The sequence below is a fragment of the Haliotis cracherodii genome, unplaced genomic scaffold (genome assembly GCF_022045235.1).
Source record: "Haliotis cracherodii isolate W230 unplaced genomic scaffold, xgHalCrac1.p SCAF_8, whole genome shotgun sequence".
NCBI lineage: Eukaryota > Metazoa > Mollusca > Gastropoda > Lepetellida > Haliotidae > Haliotis > Haliotis cracherodii.
Window position 1 is genome coordinate 57,756,630 of NW_027266341.1, and position 21,284 is coordinate 57,777,913.

The 21,284-nt window shown below is 40.6% G+C and overlaps 1 protein-coding gene across 1 annotated transcript in view; it reads right to left on the reverse strand.

Annotated features, from left to right (window-relative positions):
* The window catches only part of LOC139449746 (glycine receptor subunit alpha-2-like), a 44,288-nt gene extending 24,216 nt beyond the window's left edge, over nt 1-20,072 (reverse strand). The window contains exon 1 of the mRNA XM_071231270.1: nt 19,536-20,072. Within this exon, the coding sequence (XP_071087371.1) occupies nt 19,536-19,612 (77 nt within the window). The 5' untranslated portion in view covers nt 19,613-20,072. The remainder of the gene's footprint in view (nt 1-19,535) is intronic.
* Between the last annotated feature and the right edge of the window lie 1,212 nt (nt 20,073-21,284).

Sequence of the window (21,284 nt, forward strand, 5' to 3'; positions counted from 1 at the left end):
GGCGTAAAAACCATACTCACTCACTCACTCACTCACTCACTAATAATTTAATCAAAACAATTTGGCGGAATTTGTTATTACACCTTTCCTAAATACTGAACCAGTGATGACATGTTAATCAAAATGCGTTTTCATGCATCTTGGTCATACATGAAATTATCAAATACAGGATAATAAACCCAGTCCCCAGTGTCACTTTCTGAAGAACTCATTCATTTACTGCAGATAGAGTTTGTGTCCAAGTCTCATCACGTAACACGTAATCATTGTAATACGACAGCCGTTACACCAAGCTTACAAATGGTGCAGCCTTGATATTTCCCGACGTTACAAATCTTTTTTCACAGTCTCTAGTTAAACCCCTCGACTCTTCTATTACCGGCACCTTTGATTGAATACCCCGTCACGCACACTCGTAACTCCAGTGCTTAACTTTAAGTATCCCAAACGCTGGAATGATTTTCTCCGCCGGCGTCGACGCTTTGATAAATTACCACATGTCCTTCTAACTATTGATTGCCCAGTAGAGATGGGACGTTTAGGCTAGCGGCTTTATCCATGAACGACTCCAAGAAACTATTTGTTCCGGTGGATCCGCGCCAATCATCCCAACTGTACCTATTAGGTCGTAATCCTATCGTCATATACATTACCCTTTGGCGTCGAAAGGTGTAATCGATGTCATCGGTAAACCTAAGTGTCACGACCAACTTTCAATCATGTCCTTTCATTTTAAGGAACGTAAATATCGTTCACCCTCGTTAAAAAATATATTTTCTGTGTATGGTCTACCATTCTCATTTCATCGCTTATAATTCAGATTTTTATGACCAAACAAAATTGCAGCTGTCCACAGTTGTGTTGAAGTTCGGTAATGTGCTTGTTATAATTATTTCTGGGTTTTTTTATATCTTGTTATAGTGAGTGAGTATGGTTTTAAGCCGCTTTTAGCAATATTCCAGCAATATCACGGCGGGGGACACCAGAAATGGGCTTCACACATTGTATCCATGTCGGGAATCGAATCCGGGTCTTCGGCGTGACGAGCGAACGCTTTAACCACTAGGCTACCCGACTGCCCCCGTCTTGTTATAAACGAAGATAGTCCCACTGCATATATATAAGAACAGTGTGACTAACTATATAGTCACTTAACAAGCAAAGATTCTATGATTGGTTTCGTAATAAAAACGTGTGGTATTACTTTCCAAGTACATGTCAATGTCATAAAATTCGTCCATATTCACAAAAGAAATCCCGAAAAGGCCTAAAGATTCTTAGTCTGTTAGCATACACCTTCTTATAGGTTTCACGAAATTGATAAACGTCTGATAGAGTGAGTGAGTATGGTTTTAGGCCGTTCTTAGCAATTATGTTTCAGCAATATCACGGCGGGGGACACCAGAAATGGGCTTCACACATTGTTCCCATGTAAGGTATCGAACCCGGGCCTTCGGCGTGACGAACGAACGCTCTAACCACTAGGCTACCCCATCCTCTCCATTAATGACACCTGCACTTTGGGCTTTCATCCCACATCAAGCCACCACAATAGACAGTTCAGTGAGTGAGTGAGTGAGTGAGTGAGTGAGTGAGTGAGTGAGTGAGTGAGTGAGTGAGTTTGGTTTCACGCCGCTTTTAGCAATATTCCAGCAATATCACGGCGGGGGACACCAGAAATGGGCATCACACATTGTACCCATGTCGGGAATGGAACCAGGGTCTTCAGCGTGACGAGCGAACGCTTTAACCACAAGGCTACCCGACCGCCCAATAGGTGAGGTGGGGTGAAATGGGGTTTGATGTCGCGTTCAAGATTATTGCGATGTGCATGCACGGATGCCTGCTTGTACTAGTACAGACGAATGCCGATTTTATAGTGCTAGCCCACTGCGATACCATTTTAACATGAATACTAACTCCGAATCGACCAGTCCTTGATTTAGCTCCTGAATGACTAGCGTCAGGCAGGGTAACAACAAGTACCATCTTTAACGTCTGTTGGTAGTTCGCGGGCGGGGATCGAACCCCGGGACCTTCCGCTCTCCGCGCGGACGCTCTACCACAAGACCACGGAGGCGGTTATCTTATAGGCTCACAATACACTTATAACATTCATTACTCCTAAGGGGCGGTGGGGTAGCTTAGTGGTTAAAGTGTTCACTCGTCACGGCGAAGACCCGGGTTCGATTCCCTACATGGGTACAATGTGTGAAGCCCATTTCTGGTGTCCCACGCCGTGATATTGCTGAACTATTGAACTAAAGCGGCGTAAAACCATACTCACTCACTCATTACTCCTACATGTAGTTTTCGAAACACGTTCTTATCAGCATTCGCTTAACACGCCAAAGGCCCGGGCAATTATTAATGGATTAGAGACACAAAGATTCGAAACCCGACTCCCCGGCTTCCCCTGATGTACGAGTTGTCTTTCAATATTCATTGTCTTTCTTTGAAGCAGCAACAAGTTCATTCGGTTTCATCCTATACCATCTTCGAAACAGTTGCTTCTCCATGAAACAATCTCGGTAATTACATGTCATTGTGTCAATCAATAAATATCGTGAAATACAAATATCCACATTTGCCGAGAATCAAAAATATGTTTAGAGATATTCCTTGCATCATCTCACTGCCATGTTGACAGCTAATTTCCCTCCAAATGTGGAAAACATTATCAAATTGCAGTCACAAATCTCCTATTTAATTTCTCCTTTAAATATTTCCGAAGCAATATTTGCACTTTTTACATCAAACGATATTGTTTCTCAACGTTCCAATCAGTGAATCTGTACAATCAAGACGCCATTGATAAAGAGCAAGACAATGTTTCAATAATTCATAACGCGTTCTATAGAATCCCGATTATGATTCCATGTTTTTTCATTAGAAAAAGAAAGGTATCACTGTGTAGTCCATTTCTTCCCTTGTGAGACTTTCTTCATCTTCATCATCAACTACCAACATGCTGGTCCGAAGTAAATGCTTTATCTTCTTCATGTGTCCAAGAAATTCATCATAGATCGGCCGAGGCAAATATCATTACTATTGAACATAAATGCTCGTCTACAACTACATATTGATTGCCTGTCTCTCAAGCCTCGCGGTAATACTATCCCGACACAGAACATTGACTTGCTCATCCTTTACGACTTGTTGACTCGGTCAGAGGCTGAGGTCTGGCTGCATGGCAGTATCAGTTCAGTTTATAGGCTAGGGCGGAGACATGCGTCCTCTCTGGGATGAAGAAAGGGATGCAACTGTACACCTGAGGATGGGCGATGTTACATTAATGTAGTTTGCAAGGAGACTTGGGAAACTAATATCATTGCGCATTGTAGAGGATGGAAGATCCCGGGAAACGTTGAACATGTTACAAATGTTATACTTAGGATAACACTTTCTTTGTTACTCTGTTTTAGTGTAAGTGATGAAGGTTCGAAATAGTTGATTTATTTAGATTTATTTGGGACAACTTAAATTGAAATATAAGTCTCCTCTCGTCTAAATTTGGTTTCATTTCAATTAGACAATACGATTAATAACCCACAACATACATGTATACCCTTCATTTGGTTAAAATATTTCTTTCCAAATAGAAAAATAGGTATAGTATTCAAAGCTATTCACAGCTATTCACCTATTCACTGTTTGCTCCATTTTATAGTTATTCACATACTGAACGTAGGGCCCGGCGTTAAAATCAATCCACTAAAGAACAGCTATTCTTCTACACAATTCGGTTTCTTCCATCTATTTACTTTCATGCAGGGTCGGTCGTTACATTGTAAATCAATCCGAATACAAAACTAAACTTTTTACAGCTATTTACCTATGTGGATTAGGGTCCCCTGAGTGACTGAGTGAGTGAGTATGGTTTTACGCCGCTTTTAGAAATATTCCAGCAATATCACGGCGTGGGACACCAGAAATGGGCTTCACACATTGTACCCATGTCGGAAATCGAACCCGGGTCTTCGACGTGACGAACTACCGCTTTAACCACTAGGCTACCCGACCGCCCCTTAGGGCCGCTTGACGTACACGTATTTCCTAATCTCTCATATCGAAGCAATTCAAATTACAAGCACATCTTTCTCTGACATGATACAGTGACATCCAATCACATTCAGTGAATTGGTATTGCTGGCATCAGGTTTCAATCCCAAGACAATGATTAGAAAAACTACGTTGGAACTATACGCGCATTCCACCAGAATGGTCATGTGTTCTGCTTACAATAATAGTGATAAATACTAATAGGAAAGATATAAAACTCAAGGCCGAACCCCACAGAGGGACATACACGTCCCCGGTCAACGGATCGATATGCATACAAATTGCATTTCGGTTCCCTTGGGAGTTAACAGCCCTAGATGTTTGGTAGTCATTAAAAGGATTTGCATATGTCATTAATTTTCACCCAACCGGGTACCCATTCAGTACTTGCCTACGAAGTCAACACTTGTCTTAAAACTCATGATATCACAATCAAATGTAAAAATAGAACATCATAAATATTCATCTCTATAGATCTATGCATATAGTACTTCTGTCAGCATGTACATATACAATTATAATTCTTCTGTCAGCAGATTCGTGATGCTTCTTCGGCTGTTTGGGGTCTAGCATGTATATGGATGGGGAACATATTGATTATATTGATTACTTATTGATTATTATGTAGTGTAAGTGTTGAAAGTGCATAAACATGACATGTGATTAACTGTTATGTAGAGTTGCATGTAGTGTTGGTATTAGACTCATGCTATCTTATGTAGATTTATTGTGCAAACTTTTGTAGTTTTGATGTTAATTACAAGAATGCTGTATTGTGATTCTGTAAATGTTTACACCCAGAGACCCAAATCTGTTTTTGTCACGCATCAACGTAGTACACCCCAAATCCATCCATTTGTTGGTATCAGTTCGTAATGTATTCTAAGGAAGATCGTATTTTGAATATGTGGTGATCAGTGAAATCTAGAAAACCAAGTCAATATACAACGTCAACACCAGAGAACAGCCAGTCTCGATTATCAACCGAAACAGATTCAAGGGCGAAAAAAATACCTGTGAAAATTATACGAATGGACCAGTGATCAGTGATGACACCAGGTGTTCGCGAACAGGGTAAACCTTGTTAACGTCATTCGGCAAGATAACCAGCGAAGCTATATCGAGTTAGCCTGAGTTTCGAGACAACCGGAGTGTCGATATTAGATTGAATTAGATCCTTCCAGGACCATAGAGGTACATCGCCTTAAACGAGTTCGATTTAACGAATTAAGTTTTAGGCTGTGACTTTTTTAATTTTTCAAAACAAAACTGAGAAGTAAATCAAATTTAAGTTTGTTTTGAAATGCACTAAATAAGTTTCGTGTTCGCATTAACTTGTCCTGTAATGTTGATCCAGAATAACATGATAAAAGTACGACAAGAAAGTTTTCTTTTGATTGTCTTCGTTTCTTCAAGGGGTAAGGTTGTGGCTCCAGCCGCCCTCATTATTCTGATTGGTTTCCCCGACATGGCTGTCTATCTGACTTCATCGCGTTCTGCACTGTGCCTTCGCGTCTCTCCGAAATGAAAAGTTGTTATATGAAAATCCATTACATATATCTACCCAATTTATCTATAGAGTACGTTATTGGCCAAGGATCACACAGGCAATATGTTATTTACACGAACGCAATAAATCACATACAGTCGACGTCTTTCCAGATCAAATCAGAGATGGAAAAGGTCAGGTGTTACGAACATGTTGAGGTCTGTTACACTTTAGAGTGATACATTTTGCAGAAGTAGATTAGTCTAGGTTATGGATACATCGTATTTACTCTGGTATATATCTTACAGTATGACCTTTTGAATTATGATTGATTTTAACTATGTCATACTATCGACACAACGGGGTTCATGATAGTCAAATGGCGTAATACTGGAGATGTCTAAGGGGATTGTAATGCTTCCAACATAGGCTTAACTGTACGTCGCGGATGGAGTTTCTAGTCACTAGGGACAGATTATACATACTTGCACTTCTCGTAAATTGTTATCCAAGTAATAAATTATTTGCCCTTGAGGGGATTGCGGTGCACGTAGTCACCAGTCCATCATGATCTCTGAGATATGTGAATAAAATGAGGATCGGATGGATAGAATGTCTGGTTTGTGTGGATAGTAACCTGATGAAGATGAGACCCGGCTTGGCTGAAGGGGCAAGATGAATCTGAGAGATGTGACCCGGATTGACTGAAGGGGCAAGAGAAGTCTGAGAGATGTGACCATGATTGACTGAAGGGGCAAGATAAGTCTGAGAGATGTGACCCGGATTGACTGAAGGGGCAAGATAAGTTTGAGAGATTGTGACCCGGATTGACTGAAGGGGCAAGATGAATCTGAGAGATGTGACCCGGATTGACTGAAGGGGCAAGATAAGTCTGAGAGATGTGACCCGGCTTGGCTGAAGGGACAAAATAAGTCTGAGAGATGTGACCCGGCTTGGCTGAAGGGGCAAGATGAATCTGAGAGATGTGGCCCGGCTTGGCTGAAGGGGCAAGATAAGTCTGAGAGATGTGACCCGGCTTAGCTGAAGGGGCAAGATAAGTCTGAGAGATGTGACTCGGCTTGGCTGAAGGGGCAAAATGAGTCTGAGAGATGTGACCCGGCTTGGCTGAAGGGGCAAGATAAGTCTGAGAGATGTGACCCGGCTTGGCTGAAGGGGCACGATAAGTCTGAGGGATGTGACCCGGCTTGACTGAAGGGGCAAGATAAGTCTGAGAGATGTGACCCGGCTTGGCTGAAGGGACAAAATAAGTCTGAGAGATGTGACCCGGTTTTGCTGAAGGGACAAAATAAGTCTGAGAGATGTGACCCGGCTTGACTGAAGGGGCAAGATAAGTCTGAGAGATGTGACCCGGCTTGTCTGAAGGGGCAAGATAAGTCCGAGAGATGTGACCCGGCTTGGCTTCTGTGATTTGTATCACGACGAGGGCCACCGATGTTAATACATAGAGGTTATCGTTTTTATCCGTTGGCTTTATCCTGCCGAGAAACCTACCCATTATATGATAATGGCTTTTATTCGCCTGTGTATATGTCTAACACCACTATGAAATCCGACATAGTGAGTGAGTGGGTGGGTGAGTTAGTTAATTGGGTTTAACTCTACTTTGAACAGTATTCCAGTTGTATTACGACCTGTCAGCTTCATGTGGGAGATGAGCCCGAAATGATGCAGGTCTCAGACGTTTACCACTATGGTTAAAACCCACAAGCACGGCATGGTTCCGACAGACTTTGAAACATACTCTGAGTGAACAGGGATTCGAACCGCAATGCTTCTTTCGTGTCAAGGGTCCCTACGCTGCTTAACGAACTGCAGGGCCTCAAACGACTGGGCCACCCGTGGCCCAAGACCCAACATAACAATGTCGATGACAAAGGCATAAAAGCCTGTTAATTTTTTCACTAAAAGATATCTGGGATCGTAATATCAAGGCTACCGTGTTGTGTAGGATTGGCGCTGAGATTTCTGTGAAAACCCGTGAAGATCTGGGTAGAATAGGTCTTCAACAAACCATGCTTGCCGTAAAAGGCGACTATGCTTGTCGTAAGAGGCGACTAACGGGATCGTGCGGTCAGGCTCTCTGACTTGGTTGATGCATATCATCGTATCCAATTGCTTAGATCGATACTCATGATGTTAATCACTGGATTGTCTGGTCCAGGTTCCATTATTTACAGACGAACGTCATAAAGCTGGAATATTGCTGAGTGTGGCATGAAACAACAAACAAACAAACTCATACATGTGCAGTTGTATATATCGATAGAAAAAAGCATAGACCTTTTTCTATGTCGTCCTATCTATCACGCCCACCGCACCGCTCCATGTAATACTGCATTACGGTTGTTACAGGAGACAGCATCAATTTGCTTTGGCATTAAAACAATGGTCACCTGACATATTTGTGTATTCGCTATATCAGTGTTATATGGAATAAAACGATTCTTCAAATGCTAAAATAAACATAAAACATTATGTCCATGACATTAGTCATCCCTTCCCTGTCTGATTGCCTAATTTGGCATGCTTCCCCAAACTCACATCATGGCCCTCGAACAGGATACAGTTTAAACCGAAAGCATCCCCCCCCCCTCCCCCTCCCCCCAATATATCATAGCGTGGGTTTTACAGATCTCAACTCACATTGGCTGCTTCTTATTGGCCGAAATATTTTCTTCGTCATTTGACACTTCTTTTATTTCATAAGTCAATCAATCAATTGTCCGACTGTATCGTTGGCCAACATGATAAACGAATAACAAAGTGGCAGGCTTCAACCCCTTCTCAACGTGGATCCCACTGGTATCGATCTAAGCTTTAGGTCTGCAATGTTTGGTTACTTTATGAAGGTAGGATGCTGCTTGGGAGGTTGCAGGTTGCACAGAGCACGTCCAGAACTAGAAATAATCGGCACCCGTGATCCTATCAGTTGATTAACCAAGCCGAATACCAACAGACCTTGTACCACGTCTACATCTCACTGATCTATAGGTTCCATTTCCCACGTGTACGGTTGGTCAACTCATCCTGCTTGCCATACTGGCATGACATGACTTCCACATATCATCGAGGAGATGAAGATGTTTGGTTTCATATTAGGTGGACCAAAGGCATATCAGGATATTTTCTAATCTACTCTTTAAAAAGTCCATCCTCACAAGAGTATATCATTGCTAACCATTTCAAGCATTCAGTAACGTCAATAGGAATTTCTGATTTACTAAGCAGGCGTGATAAACGTTAGGGTCACCTGACCCCTTTTGTCGCTTATTATTTGAATAAGCAGCTCTTGTGATCGACGCTAATGTAACATATAAATAGGTTAAAATATACGTATCGAAAGTCATCGTAATCAAGGATCATATATTCAAACCATTTTTTGCAGAACAAACCAAACCACAATTCCTAGGTTTAAAATGTAAATATGCATTATGCATCATTTTTTTTTATTCTGCAAATAGATCACACATCTATATTCCAAATAATAAATAATAAAATATATATAAAATTATTTTCTCAGACTATATAAATTTGAGAAATATTAATGAGGATCCCAGCAGTGCCAATTCCGCGGATCGTGTATATTCGTGGTTTGTAAGCTGCATATATGTACATGATAAAGCTCTCTGACTCGTGTCATTTCTGGTTCTCGTTCAGTAGATACAACTAAACACCTGCTCAAAGTGGCGTTAATTCAACTCACGAAAGAGGGTCTGGTCATCAACAGAGCAATGATTCTCCGAATACCTCTTGTGGTATTTGTTATGGTCCTCAACACAGATCAAGACGTTTTCAACAACTCATTCCATGGATAAGACAGAACTAAATTGTCTACCAAGGTCACATCTTTGGATTGAGTATGGTTGTAAGCCGTTATTGTTAATAGTCTAACAACCTCACGACGTGGGACCCGACGTGGGACGCGACGTGGGACACGAGGGGCACAACACGTTGTAAGATAATCGAACCCGGGCCTTTGGGGTGACGAGCGGACACTTTAAGCACCAGGGAAGTCAACCCCTGGCACATCTTAGGAAGAAGAAACACTTGGGACATAGGTTATAGAACCTCCGCGGTAACCTTGATGAATTTACATCTCGTCAAATCTCCATCCATCCAAATATATTCTTCATGATAACGACATCCTAATGAGGAACAACTGCTTAGGCTTGTCATGTTGGGATGATGGATACAAATACCACCTGGTGCATATCGTTACTGCCAGGCCAGAGAAGGAATATCATACTGCAAGGGTTAATCCTGAGCCGATATCCCAAATGATATCAGAGGGAAGGGTGGAGAGAAATACCAAACCATCACAAGGATTTTCTTTCATTTGCATATGAGTGAGTGAGTGAGTTTTCAAGTTATATCGCGGCGTGTCAGCTTAATGTGGGAGGCAAGCCCGAAGTGATGCAGGTCTCAGACGTTTACCACTTCGGTGAAACCCACGAGCACGGGTATGGTGCTCACAAGCCTAGAAACATAATCGGGGTGAACGGGATTCGAACCCACAATCATAGGTTTCTGGCGTCCCCAAGGGACGCAATTTTGCACAGCGAATCGAGGCGCCTTAGACGACTGGGCCACCCGTGCCCCCATTTGCATATGAAAATGCATGGTCAAGTACTAATCTTACATTAGATTAGGGTCTTCTTCTTTCTCCATATTATCTATATAATTCAATTTTTCAGGTTCAATTTTATTACAGTATAACCTTGATTTAAACATATTTTATTCAGATTGAAATGGATTGGGAACAAGTTATCCAACTTAGGACTCCCTCTCCATGGTATTTACAAAGCTTGTACAGTAAATCATATACAAGGAAAACAGAAAAGAAGATCAGTGTAAAGATAACAAGAAATGTACAAAAGAGAGAGACTAGTATATGTATATTAAAGTGTTACCGAAATCTCTTTGTATGACTTATAAACATTTGCACTGCTTTAAAGATGTGTTGATTTTCGATAATGGACAAACATTCATTTCCGTTGAACATCAAACTTAAATCTAATTTAAAATTTTTGTTTACGGTGTTCTGTAAAATGTCCCGAATTATTATTAACATAGTTTTTCTTTGGTGGACATACAATGGACACTTTAATAAGTAATGCTATGCGTTTTCACATGGATCACCACATTGACATATTGGATCACATTTTATCTCTATTCTGTATAAATCATAATTTAACTGGCTTTTCATGTATCTTAATCGAGTATGATAAATATTCAACTTTCTAACGCCATAGGAAAAATATGGAGGTGCAATGACTTGCTCTTTTTGTATGTATGTCTTGAATTGGGATGTAGATGTACAATTTCTACCTGCTGCAGGAATATAACCTTACACGGGATTAAGTGACCTTTTCACTTCTGTTATAGTTTTACTTCAGGTCATCAGCATTGCACTTGCCAAGATGGAAAGCCTGTGCTCAATGCCAGCTACAAAGTCAATGCCACACCCAGCAAATGAAACACTAACAAAATACTTTCGGTACTCAGTTTGTATCGATGGTTTTCGAGTAGTCTTCCTACTTCATACATACACAAACGTCCATACATTCATCACCAGGAGAGCGAGTTACACTGTTCATTTGTTTTTCAAGAAAATGTATGTATATGTACATTGTATATTCTTACGAAAAAATGAATGACACTGTTTTCACAAAAGAGATCGCGATCGATGTCTTTATTATTGAGAAGAACGAGTGAACTCAACGTAAAACCCGTTAAAAGCAACGATGCCATTAGCAAATGGAAACTACTGTTATGTTTTGCAGTTTTGGTGATGACTCACCTCAATGTTTGTGAACACCGAGAGCAACTTTGCATATCCTTACAGTATTACTGTGAATTGTATGCAAACCCAGTAACGCTTTCGAAATGTTTTATAATAGACATGTGGAGGACATTTCCATATTTGACGCACTAAGGGCCAAAATTGTGTTCAAATCTATTCCCTATTTTGACTTGTGTTTCCGTGTTTGTTCTAGCGGACACTTGACTCGCCTTTGCATGGGTTTGTGGGCTGGGGCAAAATACGTTCATTTTTTCGCGAATACCTGATATCATCACTTTTTAATAGGCTTACAACATGGATTCTGCTTTTAACAGTCATTTCTTAACAGTTGTTCCTGATCTTCCTTCATTTCCTTAAATACCATACCGCAGTTTAACATGAATACTCCACTTAGACAAAGTATACTGACTTCCAGCCGACCAGTTCTTGTTTTAGCCCCTTCATCCCTAGCGCCAGGCAGGGTAACAAGAAGTACCATATTTCAAAGTATTTTGGTATGACGCGTTCGGGGATCGAACCCCCGACCTTCGGGGCGGACGCTCTACCACTAGACCACGGAGGCAGTCTCAAGTAATATGAGATTGACGAGCAGCTACATAACCAAAGTTATATTTAGAAATGAAAAAAGATTGCTCGAGAAAAAAGACTTTATGGACTGTTAACACAGTTAAAGTTCTGGCCACTTCACCCATCTGCATTCAGTGTGTGGCACGCCGCCCCTATAAATAATCTGATAACATAACACACCATACATTATTTGAGTACGTTTTCTGGGGAAGGTTATAGGTCCCCAACACTCTTTTGCTTGTCGGAAGATGCGACTAAAATGTAGGCTCGTTGATCCGGCTCTGTGGCTTGGTTCTGGCTCTGGTTTGTCCGGGCAACATCCGGGTATTTTACAGACCGCCAGGATGTTGCTGGAATACTGATGACAATTACTGTGAGTATTGTAACATCAGAAGGATATCGCGTGAGTGTGTGTGTGTGTGAATGTGTGAATGTGCGTGCATGCGTGCGCGTGCATGCGTGAGTGTGCGTGTGCGTGCGTGCGTACGTGTGTGTGTGTCCGATACCCCACTCAGCCACGTAATGCCGACTAAGAGCCGACCAGTCCCTCTTTCATCCCCGGGCATCAGGCAGAGTAACAACAAGTACCATCTTTTAAACGTTACGTCTTTCGGTATGACGCGTCCGGGGATCGGACCACCGACCTTCCGCTCTTCGGACAGACCATCCACGAAGGTGGCTCCAGTGGTCAGAATGATGTAAGACACATATATTGAATACGGCCATCGGGGAAAGCTGTTGTACTTTAAGTACCTTTTAATAGTTTTAATTGTATTTGTCAATTTCTCCGTAAAAGCGCAAAAAAACATTGACCAATTATCATATGACATATCAAAGTTTTGTTTACCATTTAACAAGTTGAATGTCGAAATACAGAGATAAATTTGTGAGTGTGTGTTGCTACACTGCTACGCTAATTTTCCTAAACGTGTTTCAGAATTCATGCATATGTGTCCCATGTGAAAAAGACTTCCAACATAGAAAGGAATGATACAAACAATTTGCAATAATGTAATTTATAATTCTCCATAGTCAAAGATAAGCTGTAGGGTAGGAACAATGTCATCTTTAGTGAAGCTTTTAGTGTCGATATTACGTCCATCTCTACAACTCCACATCAGACAACGTCTGTATTACATCAGTCGTCTACATCACTTTAACAAGGATGCGTAAAAGCATTATTTTTAGGATGAGTTATTGTTAATTCGTCTATTTTGAACCACGTGTATAATCATGAGCGGCCATGCCACCTTGACCATATTGATGTAGCGTTATACTACAAACAGACATCCCTACTTAAAGCAATATGATGTCCCAAAATAACTCCTGTACATCATTATCAAAGTTATAAGGCAAGACCATGAATCCTCGTGAAGACTTTATTTGACTTGAAAGTGTAACTATAAAAGATAAAACACGGGGCAATGAACCTCACCTCAAACAGATTATCTTCAAAATAATTGGAAATGGGAGCCCGTGCAATCAAATCTAATGTAATCCAATCTAATCTAATCAGAATGGCTGCTATGACGGCCATATTTAAATGGGATCTCACACTCTCTGCTTATCCGCAAAAAGGTTAAGTTCAAGAACTCGTAGTTTAAGAAGAGATATCGATGTGAAAATAATGACAAAAAGTGACATTACAAGGACATAAGTCCTGTTACAGGTGAAAATATAACATGGGGCGAATGGTTATAATTCCGTATTGGATCTTGACAACTGTTGGTGGGGTAGTGGTTAAAGTGTTGACTCTAAATGTAGAGGACACGGGTTCGATTCCCCTCATGGGTACAATATGGAGCCCATTTCTAGATCTGATGCCCCCTGTCGTGAAATGGCAGAAATATTCCCAAAAGTGACGTAAAACAGAACTCACTCACCCAAACTATATCATTGGAAACTTATAATCTTTGAATATCTCGCGATTTATTTATATCTGTATATTGATATTTTAATTTCCTGACAAGAAACATTATCAAATTTGTCGTTCTTAATCAGCATCCACGTACAGCATTTCCGATAAAGCAACTTGGATTAAAGATTCACATTTGTCTAAAATCCACTTGTGGATTCTCGTTTATCATAATTGACGGGCTAAACGAAATAAGTCCCCCCCCCTACAAGTTAATTAGCTGAATGATACATCCCTATCTAATAACCCCGACAGTCACCGTTAGAGAAATAATCAAAGCCATAAATCTTTATTATCAAATTCTCATTGGTACAGTATCTTTATGAGGACCAATTAGATCGAGTAAGATCAAACAGAACTGCTGTTTTCTCTTCTCAACACCCAGCAAACTCCCCTGGTATTCCAACTTTTATATCACTGTTATAAATGACGTATGCATACAGCTGAATTTAGCCCATTGTTATCATTCCCTCGCTTATTACATCACGGCAGCGGTGCTTCAGTACATACATGGTCGTAAATGCACTGAGAACAAACTCCGAGTTTCCTGTTGCCAGAGACTGTTTGGGTTTCCTCTGGTGGTCGTACTTCATATTGACAAGGACTAGTGGTCTCCTGTGGGTACACGATACTGAGTTTTAAATATAACTGGAAGCTGCATCTACAACAAGCGGTGGTGGCTGGATGTAAGGCGTATACTGCTGGTTGTAGTCATTGTTGCAATAAACCTACATGCAAAACTAGAAAGAATTGAAGTAGAAAATCATAGGGCAAAGTAGATGGAATGTTAATATTTTGGAAAATACTTGATTCTGATTGGTTAATTAGGGGTTTCAAATCACAATTACATCCTCTGATTGCAACAGCTGATTCAATCAATGTAACGCCTTCAAATCTACAGGTAACATGGCTTACATTGAACACCGTACACCTTGTGTCATCACTGATCCATTCATATCATTTTCATCACTTGCCTTCAACGATCAACGAGCCTCCATTTAAGTCGCCTCTTGACTTTAACGCCCACTAGCGGAGTATTGTTTCATGATTGGTTCCTGATAGGGTAGGTGGGGCTTGGTTGGCATTATTGCACTGCACGATATCCCTGATTTCGTATTGTTGCCTATATCTTTTTGTGTTAATAATTAAATAAGCAGTCTGTGAAGTTATAATTGTTGACCTATCATTTTATAAAAATTTACTTCTGAATTATATTCATTTCAGTAGTTTTCAGATGCTAGCAAATCTTCACTCGTATTTAACACGTCAGTGGCTTTGTTACCCAAGAATATGTCCAACCACAACAGTGACGCGATAATTTCAAGCATATACATACAGTAAAGACTAACAGTGATAACACAAGGTGTTCGCGGAATGGATGAGGATATCCCACCTTACCGGTAGCATCTGATGTGGGTGAATGTAAGTATTTAGGAAATAATAAATTCAATTAAATTACATTGTACGAGCTATATCATTTACTCGGTTACATACAAGCATTATTATAAAATTTAATCAATTTTAATCGATATTTACAATTTTGGTTATCTGGGATACAATTTGGAATTACATGCATTCAACTGAAACAAAAGGCTTACCGACAATAATAATTGACAATAAGATATGAAAGGTATCAGATTTTAAATACCCACAGTTAAAATGGTATTCCCTAACTGAAGGAATTCCTCAATACCTCAAAGGAATGTTATTTTCAGGGACACTTCTTTTCACCGTAACTATGAAATGTGTTTTAGATGCTACTCGCAGTGACAGTGTAAGATCAAAAGGGTTGATTAAAATATTTAAACAACGTACACTGAACAATGTACCTTTTGCGCCCAAGGGAGCCTAGAATCTAGAATGTTTGCATAACGTTAATACAATTCTGCTCATTCTTATTGGTTTCGTTTGAACCAATTTGTATAACCAGGCAGGATATATATTTCTTCAAGCGACAAAGTAACAAGGGATTCTCAGTTGCTGAAAATGGACAAAATTAGCTACCGCATTGCCTTCAAGTATCTCCATCTAATAGGGCTACCTCCAATAGCTCCAACAGCTAGCTCCATGTGGACATGGTATCAACTTGTGGAGATGATGCGACATTTGCTACTGGTAAGAGTTCAGGAAAGGAGAAAGAGCCTCAAGGACAATTTGGATGAAACACATTATTATGGATGATCGACGACTAACCACTCGTCTCATACAGAAAGCATATTTCATGGGAGAGTTAGAACATTCTAATAAATGAACTGGATGTAACAACAGTTTCAGCACGCTGGTTCAAAGGCCTCTGACTTCCAGATCAAAAACGCTCCAGGCTCATCTCTTCTGAAAAAAGAACGTGGTTTTGAAGCAGACCAAGCTGATTTTGTTGTGCATTGTTTGGATGTGTCTTGGATCCACACTGTCCACGGGAGACAATGCAACAGTCAAAGCAGAAGAAGCCAACATCTGTTCTATCTAAGTGATTGCTTGGGTATTTCTGGGATTCCAAAGGAATCCTACTGGTGAATAACCTCCAGGCAGACCAATACCATGTCTATATCATCCTTATCCGCTTAGGCAACGACGTGGGAATACAATGGCTAACCGTGGTGGGAAAACTCACTAAAAGCGTGTTGTTCCATTAGGAATATGTACCTGTACAATATATTCCAGCTCTTCCGAAACTTGAAGAAGGAACTGTCTGTCAAGCATTATGCAAATAATGATGGCGTCAGTTCTGTTGCTGCGGGCGTTTTACACCACCAGGAAGAATCCTTCAACACCAGTGGGATACGGGGACCTCGGAGGGGTTCTGTTGAACAATAATTAGGGACCAACTCCATCAGCGCAGTCAATTACGGTTAGGCCCAGAAGGTTTAGGCCAATCTTCGTATAAATGTGAAGGAGAAATGTCGAATGCTAAAAAGAGATTCATTGACAAAAGTGGAACTCTTTGGCGCAGTGGTTCGCACAGCAGTTATGAACCCACTTGGTTCAACCCAAATAGTAGATAAAGTGATACAAGTATTATTTCACTTATTTTGCGAGTTTACGTGGCTGATTGTACTAGTACCGGTTTATAGTGTTAAGCCCACTGAGATACCATGCCGCGGTTTGACATGGATACCCAACTCAGATACATTATACATGTACTGACAGAGAGCCGACCAGTCTTTGTTTAATCCCTTTAATGGGTGACATCAAGTACCAAATTTTAATGTTCTTTGGTATCAAAGGGGATCAAATCACCATCCGTCTTTCTCCAGGGGACGCGACCAAATGGACCGGGTGTCCAGCTCGGTGACGTATTGTGCACCATGGTACCACCAGAGCGTGAGACAGTGCTCGTAATGTCAATCACTGTCTGGCCAAGACTCGATTATATGAAGACAGCCGTGGCATATTGCTGAGTTAGAGTATGGTTTTACGCCGCTTTTCGCAATACTCCAACAATATGACGGCGGGGGACACCAGAAATGGGCTTCAGACATTGTACTTATGTCGGAAATGGAACCCGGGTCTTCGGCGTGACGAGCGAACGCTTTAACCACTAGGCTACACGACATCCCCTAGTAGTAGTGGGAGTAATAGTACTAGTTTGCTTGTTTGTTTGTTGCTTTGGGCCGCGCTCAGCAACATTAGAGCTATATGAAGGCGGTCTCTAAATAACCGAGTCTTGACCAGACAAACCAGTGACTGATATCATGAGCATTGATCCAAGCAATGGGGATAGATGACATGCATCAACCAAGTCAGCGGGTCCGACCACCCGATCCCATTAGTCGCCTCTTACAACAAGCATGAAGACCCGAATCTTCACGGGTAGTAGTAGTAGTAGTAGGAGTAGTAGTAGTAGTAGTAGTAGTAGTAGTAGTAGTAGTAGTAGGAACGTGGCAATTTTAAGTATTTGCTGTGGCAGAAGTGAAGGTGATCTATGAGTGGGGTGGTAGTACCGCCTCTTTGTCTAGTACGTGTATTGCAGATTAAAAAAAGACAGGATTAGTAATCACATACATCTGGAAACTTTTTCATATTAGTGTGTTCACCAAATCAATATCGGCAATCCCAAACGTCAAACGAGATCAGCACTGATAACGTCATGAAAACATGTTAGCGTGTGCAGCATCCTCATAATTGCAATGATTTTAAAATGATCTTATTGATCGATTCAAACTCTCTGAGGGCTGTGTGTACGAACAACTACGTGGTTGCTATTGCGAAAGTGCAGATTCAGAATTTGTATTTTACTATTAAGTCATTCAGTCAAGCACATACTCTGTGAAACATGATTTTGTCGATCTGCAACATTGCTCCTCGAGTGCCTTTAGGTACAATGCTCTACCTCTACAGTTACTGAGATCAACAAGGGCGTTCTTCTGGACAAATTTAATCATACTTTTACATTGTGATAAAGGACGGGGAATTTTGTTGACCCTATGGCCAGGCATCAAATATTTGTGTTGCGAGGTTGAGTCGGTAACTGTCTAGCTGCAGGCATATTGGTTGATTGAAGAACTTCCATTAAGGATGTGTTTACTGTTAATGTCAACAAAAGTGACGCTTATTAAAATGAACAGCATATTACGCATGAACCACTGTGTCTGATGTCAGGAACATGTTATATAAACACAAAGATGGACACGATACTGGCTTTCATTATAAAACAGTTAAAATAAATTGAAAGAACGAAGAAACTATTTTTATGAGTGGGTGGAAAGGAGACACTTTTCTCACTTGCGGAATTTTTCCAGGGAAGTACATACAAAATTTCGTGTAACATTCTAGGTCGCGTTTTTACAATACAAATGCGGAGGGGAAATGTCGAAATTACACAGACTGTAGTAACTTTTTATTATGTTTGGTCAATAGATCTGCAGGAACATAAACGTTTACTTGCAGCCACCAAAGTCCAAAACTGAATAGGACTTACAGCAGACTTTGAACAACTCATGCCGGCTTGGTAAGACCTGACATTTAATATCGAGTAGTGCGATGTCAAAAAATTAATTAACGTTCTACCGACACCTAAGACACATTATAAAGCTTAAACCTCATATCGAAACACATATAATACCCGTCACTTTCGAATATCTATATCGTACTATTTCTTAATCATGACCATGCTGTGACAAGGACAAAAGGGATTAGTGTAAACCAGAAAATGACTTCCCTAAGTAACTGTGTGGTGCCTGTAGAAATCGCAGCAAGAGGAATGTGAATAAGGGTTCTTCACCGTTGGAAGGTGTAGTTACATGCGAAAAAGTATATGGAACCAAGGAATGCATTAGGATAGTTTCCAGATAACGTGTAGAGTGTAAACTCCATGGCTATGCCAATAAAAGCAAAAAAGTGACAAAAACTATTTCCATAATCTTAAAAAATAAACTAAATGCTGAGGCAAGTTATGATTCCAACTTAATTATAAGCACGTGTTTTAGGATGGTACCATGACGTGGTGGGCTGCAATCAGTTCGTAAGGTACATAGTAATACTTCAATCCGAAGCAAGCAACAGTTTGTTTAAGTAGTAACACCATGCAAAAACAGCTGAAAATGAAACACGTCTTTCACACATGCGTTACTAATTAATCATGAAGGTACACATATAGACTATACATTATTCAAATGGATATTATATTGTATTTGAAAGCATTTGTAAAATGACAGACAGAGCTTCTAGGGTAAAATTACCTCTTTTCATCCAGGGTTTGGTACCCTCCTATAGGGAAGAGCAGCAAACACAGGATGATAGCCGTGGATGTAGTCATGTCTGTCTCGGTATCCTTGGGCAAAGTAAAGATCACATTTTGCCTGCCTCTTTTACTTCTCCAAATTGTACAACAACGCCTAATCAATCACTCATTCTTCGCGGCTCATCTGTCTTGTTAATTCCACATCTCCACAAAGACATCCTTTTTGTCACTACATAACTACTGTTTGTATATTAAGCCCCTGGAAGTAGGGAAATCATAAACTGCCGACGATCCACACCGATCTCTGGCTTGTTGGATAAATCAAATAGCCATGACACTGACTAATGACGTCTAGAGTTTCCTGGAGCAAAGTTGTCCTTGATCATGCGTGGTGCTCTCATTACACAGAACAGTCCCGAACAGGCCAACTTACTAGGGTGCACTATTGTCCTGATACAAGCGCATTGGCGTCTCTTCAGTGGCTCCCACGGACAATGAGTTTGGGAAGTGCGAGCTAGACTTTGTGAGGCGATCGATGGCTCTCGTCACGGATGTACAACCAGGCTCCCTGGTAAAGTTACTGCCACAGAGAGGTTAGCCTTTATTGGGTGTCAGGTCCCTGGGTGAAATTTACAATCTCAAGACTTGTTTACTAGAAAATAAATCAGGAGATTCCATATCCTGTTCTCAAAATTGAATATGTTACTGAAATGTGGCTAATTGAATTTTATACACGCAATTTTAAACGTCAATACAGCACGCGTCAGAAAGTTTTCAATTCCAATGAATGATTGGATTTGATTTCTGGTACCAAAATATATTCAGTGATGCTTGCAATGACCCCAGAATGGTGTTTCTAAAATCAAAGGTCATTCTTATAATACGACTCTAGTTGTGCATAATACTCCAAGTCGCTGCCTTGAAAAGCAGGAAACCAAATTTCTGTAGATATAATTGCATCAATGTGAATGGTGATGATTATGTAACAGAATTACCATATTTTCAGCATTTAGTTTGAATGAGTGCAAGATGTCTACACACTGCAATTGGATAAAAGATAAATTGGGTGTTTCAATTAAGAAACTCATTCAGTTTGAGTTCAATCCCCAAATCGTTTTATTGACACTAGGTGGCAATTATATTCTATAAAATAAATATGAAATCGAAAATTACTTAAGTTGGATGAACCAGGTTATTGCAGATCTCTTCTTTCTAACGTTTCAAGACCTACATCTGCATGGAATGTTAAAATTAAATATGTAAGGCATTTTATCGGGTTCTCTCCTAACTACCAGTCAAATTAAATACAATGCAGGACAGACATTTCCTATACTTTGTAGTAGGATATGCTCCATGGTCTGGGGCCTAGTTTCTGCCTTGATCTAGATTGTGGAACTTAGACATTTTCTCTATCATTGGGGTCTTCAGTAATTGGTACAGTGTTTTTTGAAAGACATGAATGAGGTTGTCAACCGCCTTCTGGTACGCGGCATTCTGGGTTCCATTTGGAGGATGTTCGGAGCAAGTGATACGCGGGTCTCAAATAGAATCATGTTTGGTACGCAGATTGATTGAAAATAATGATGTACGTAACACATCCTTTATATATGTTATGTTTTCTATATTAATCAAATAATGTAACTTCAAATCGCATCAGGGGGCACGGGTGGCCCAGTCGTCTAAGGCGCCGCGATTCGCTGTTCAGAGTTGCGTCCCTTGGTCACGCCAGAAACCTATGATTGTGGGT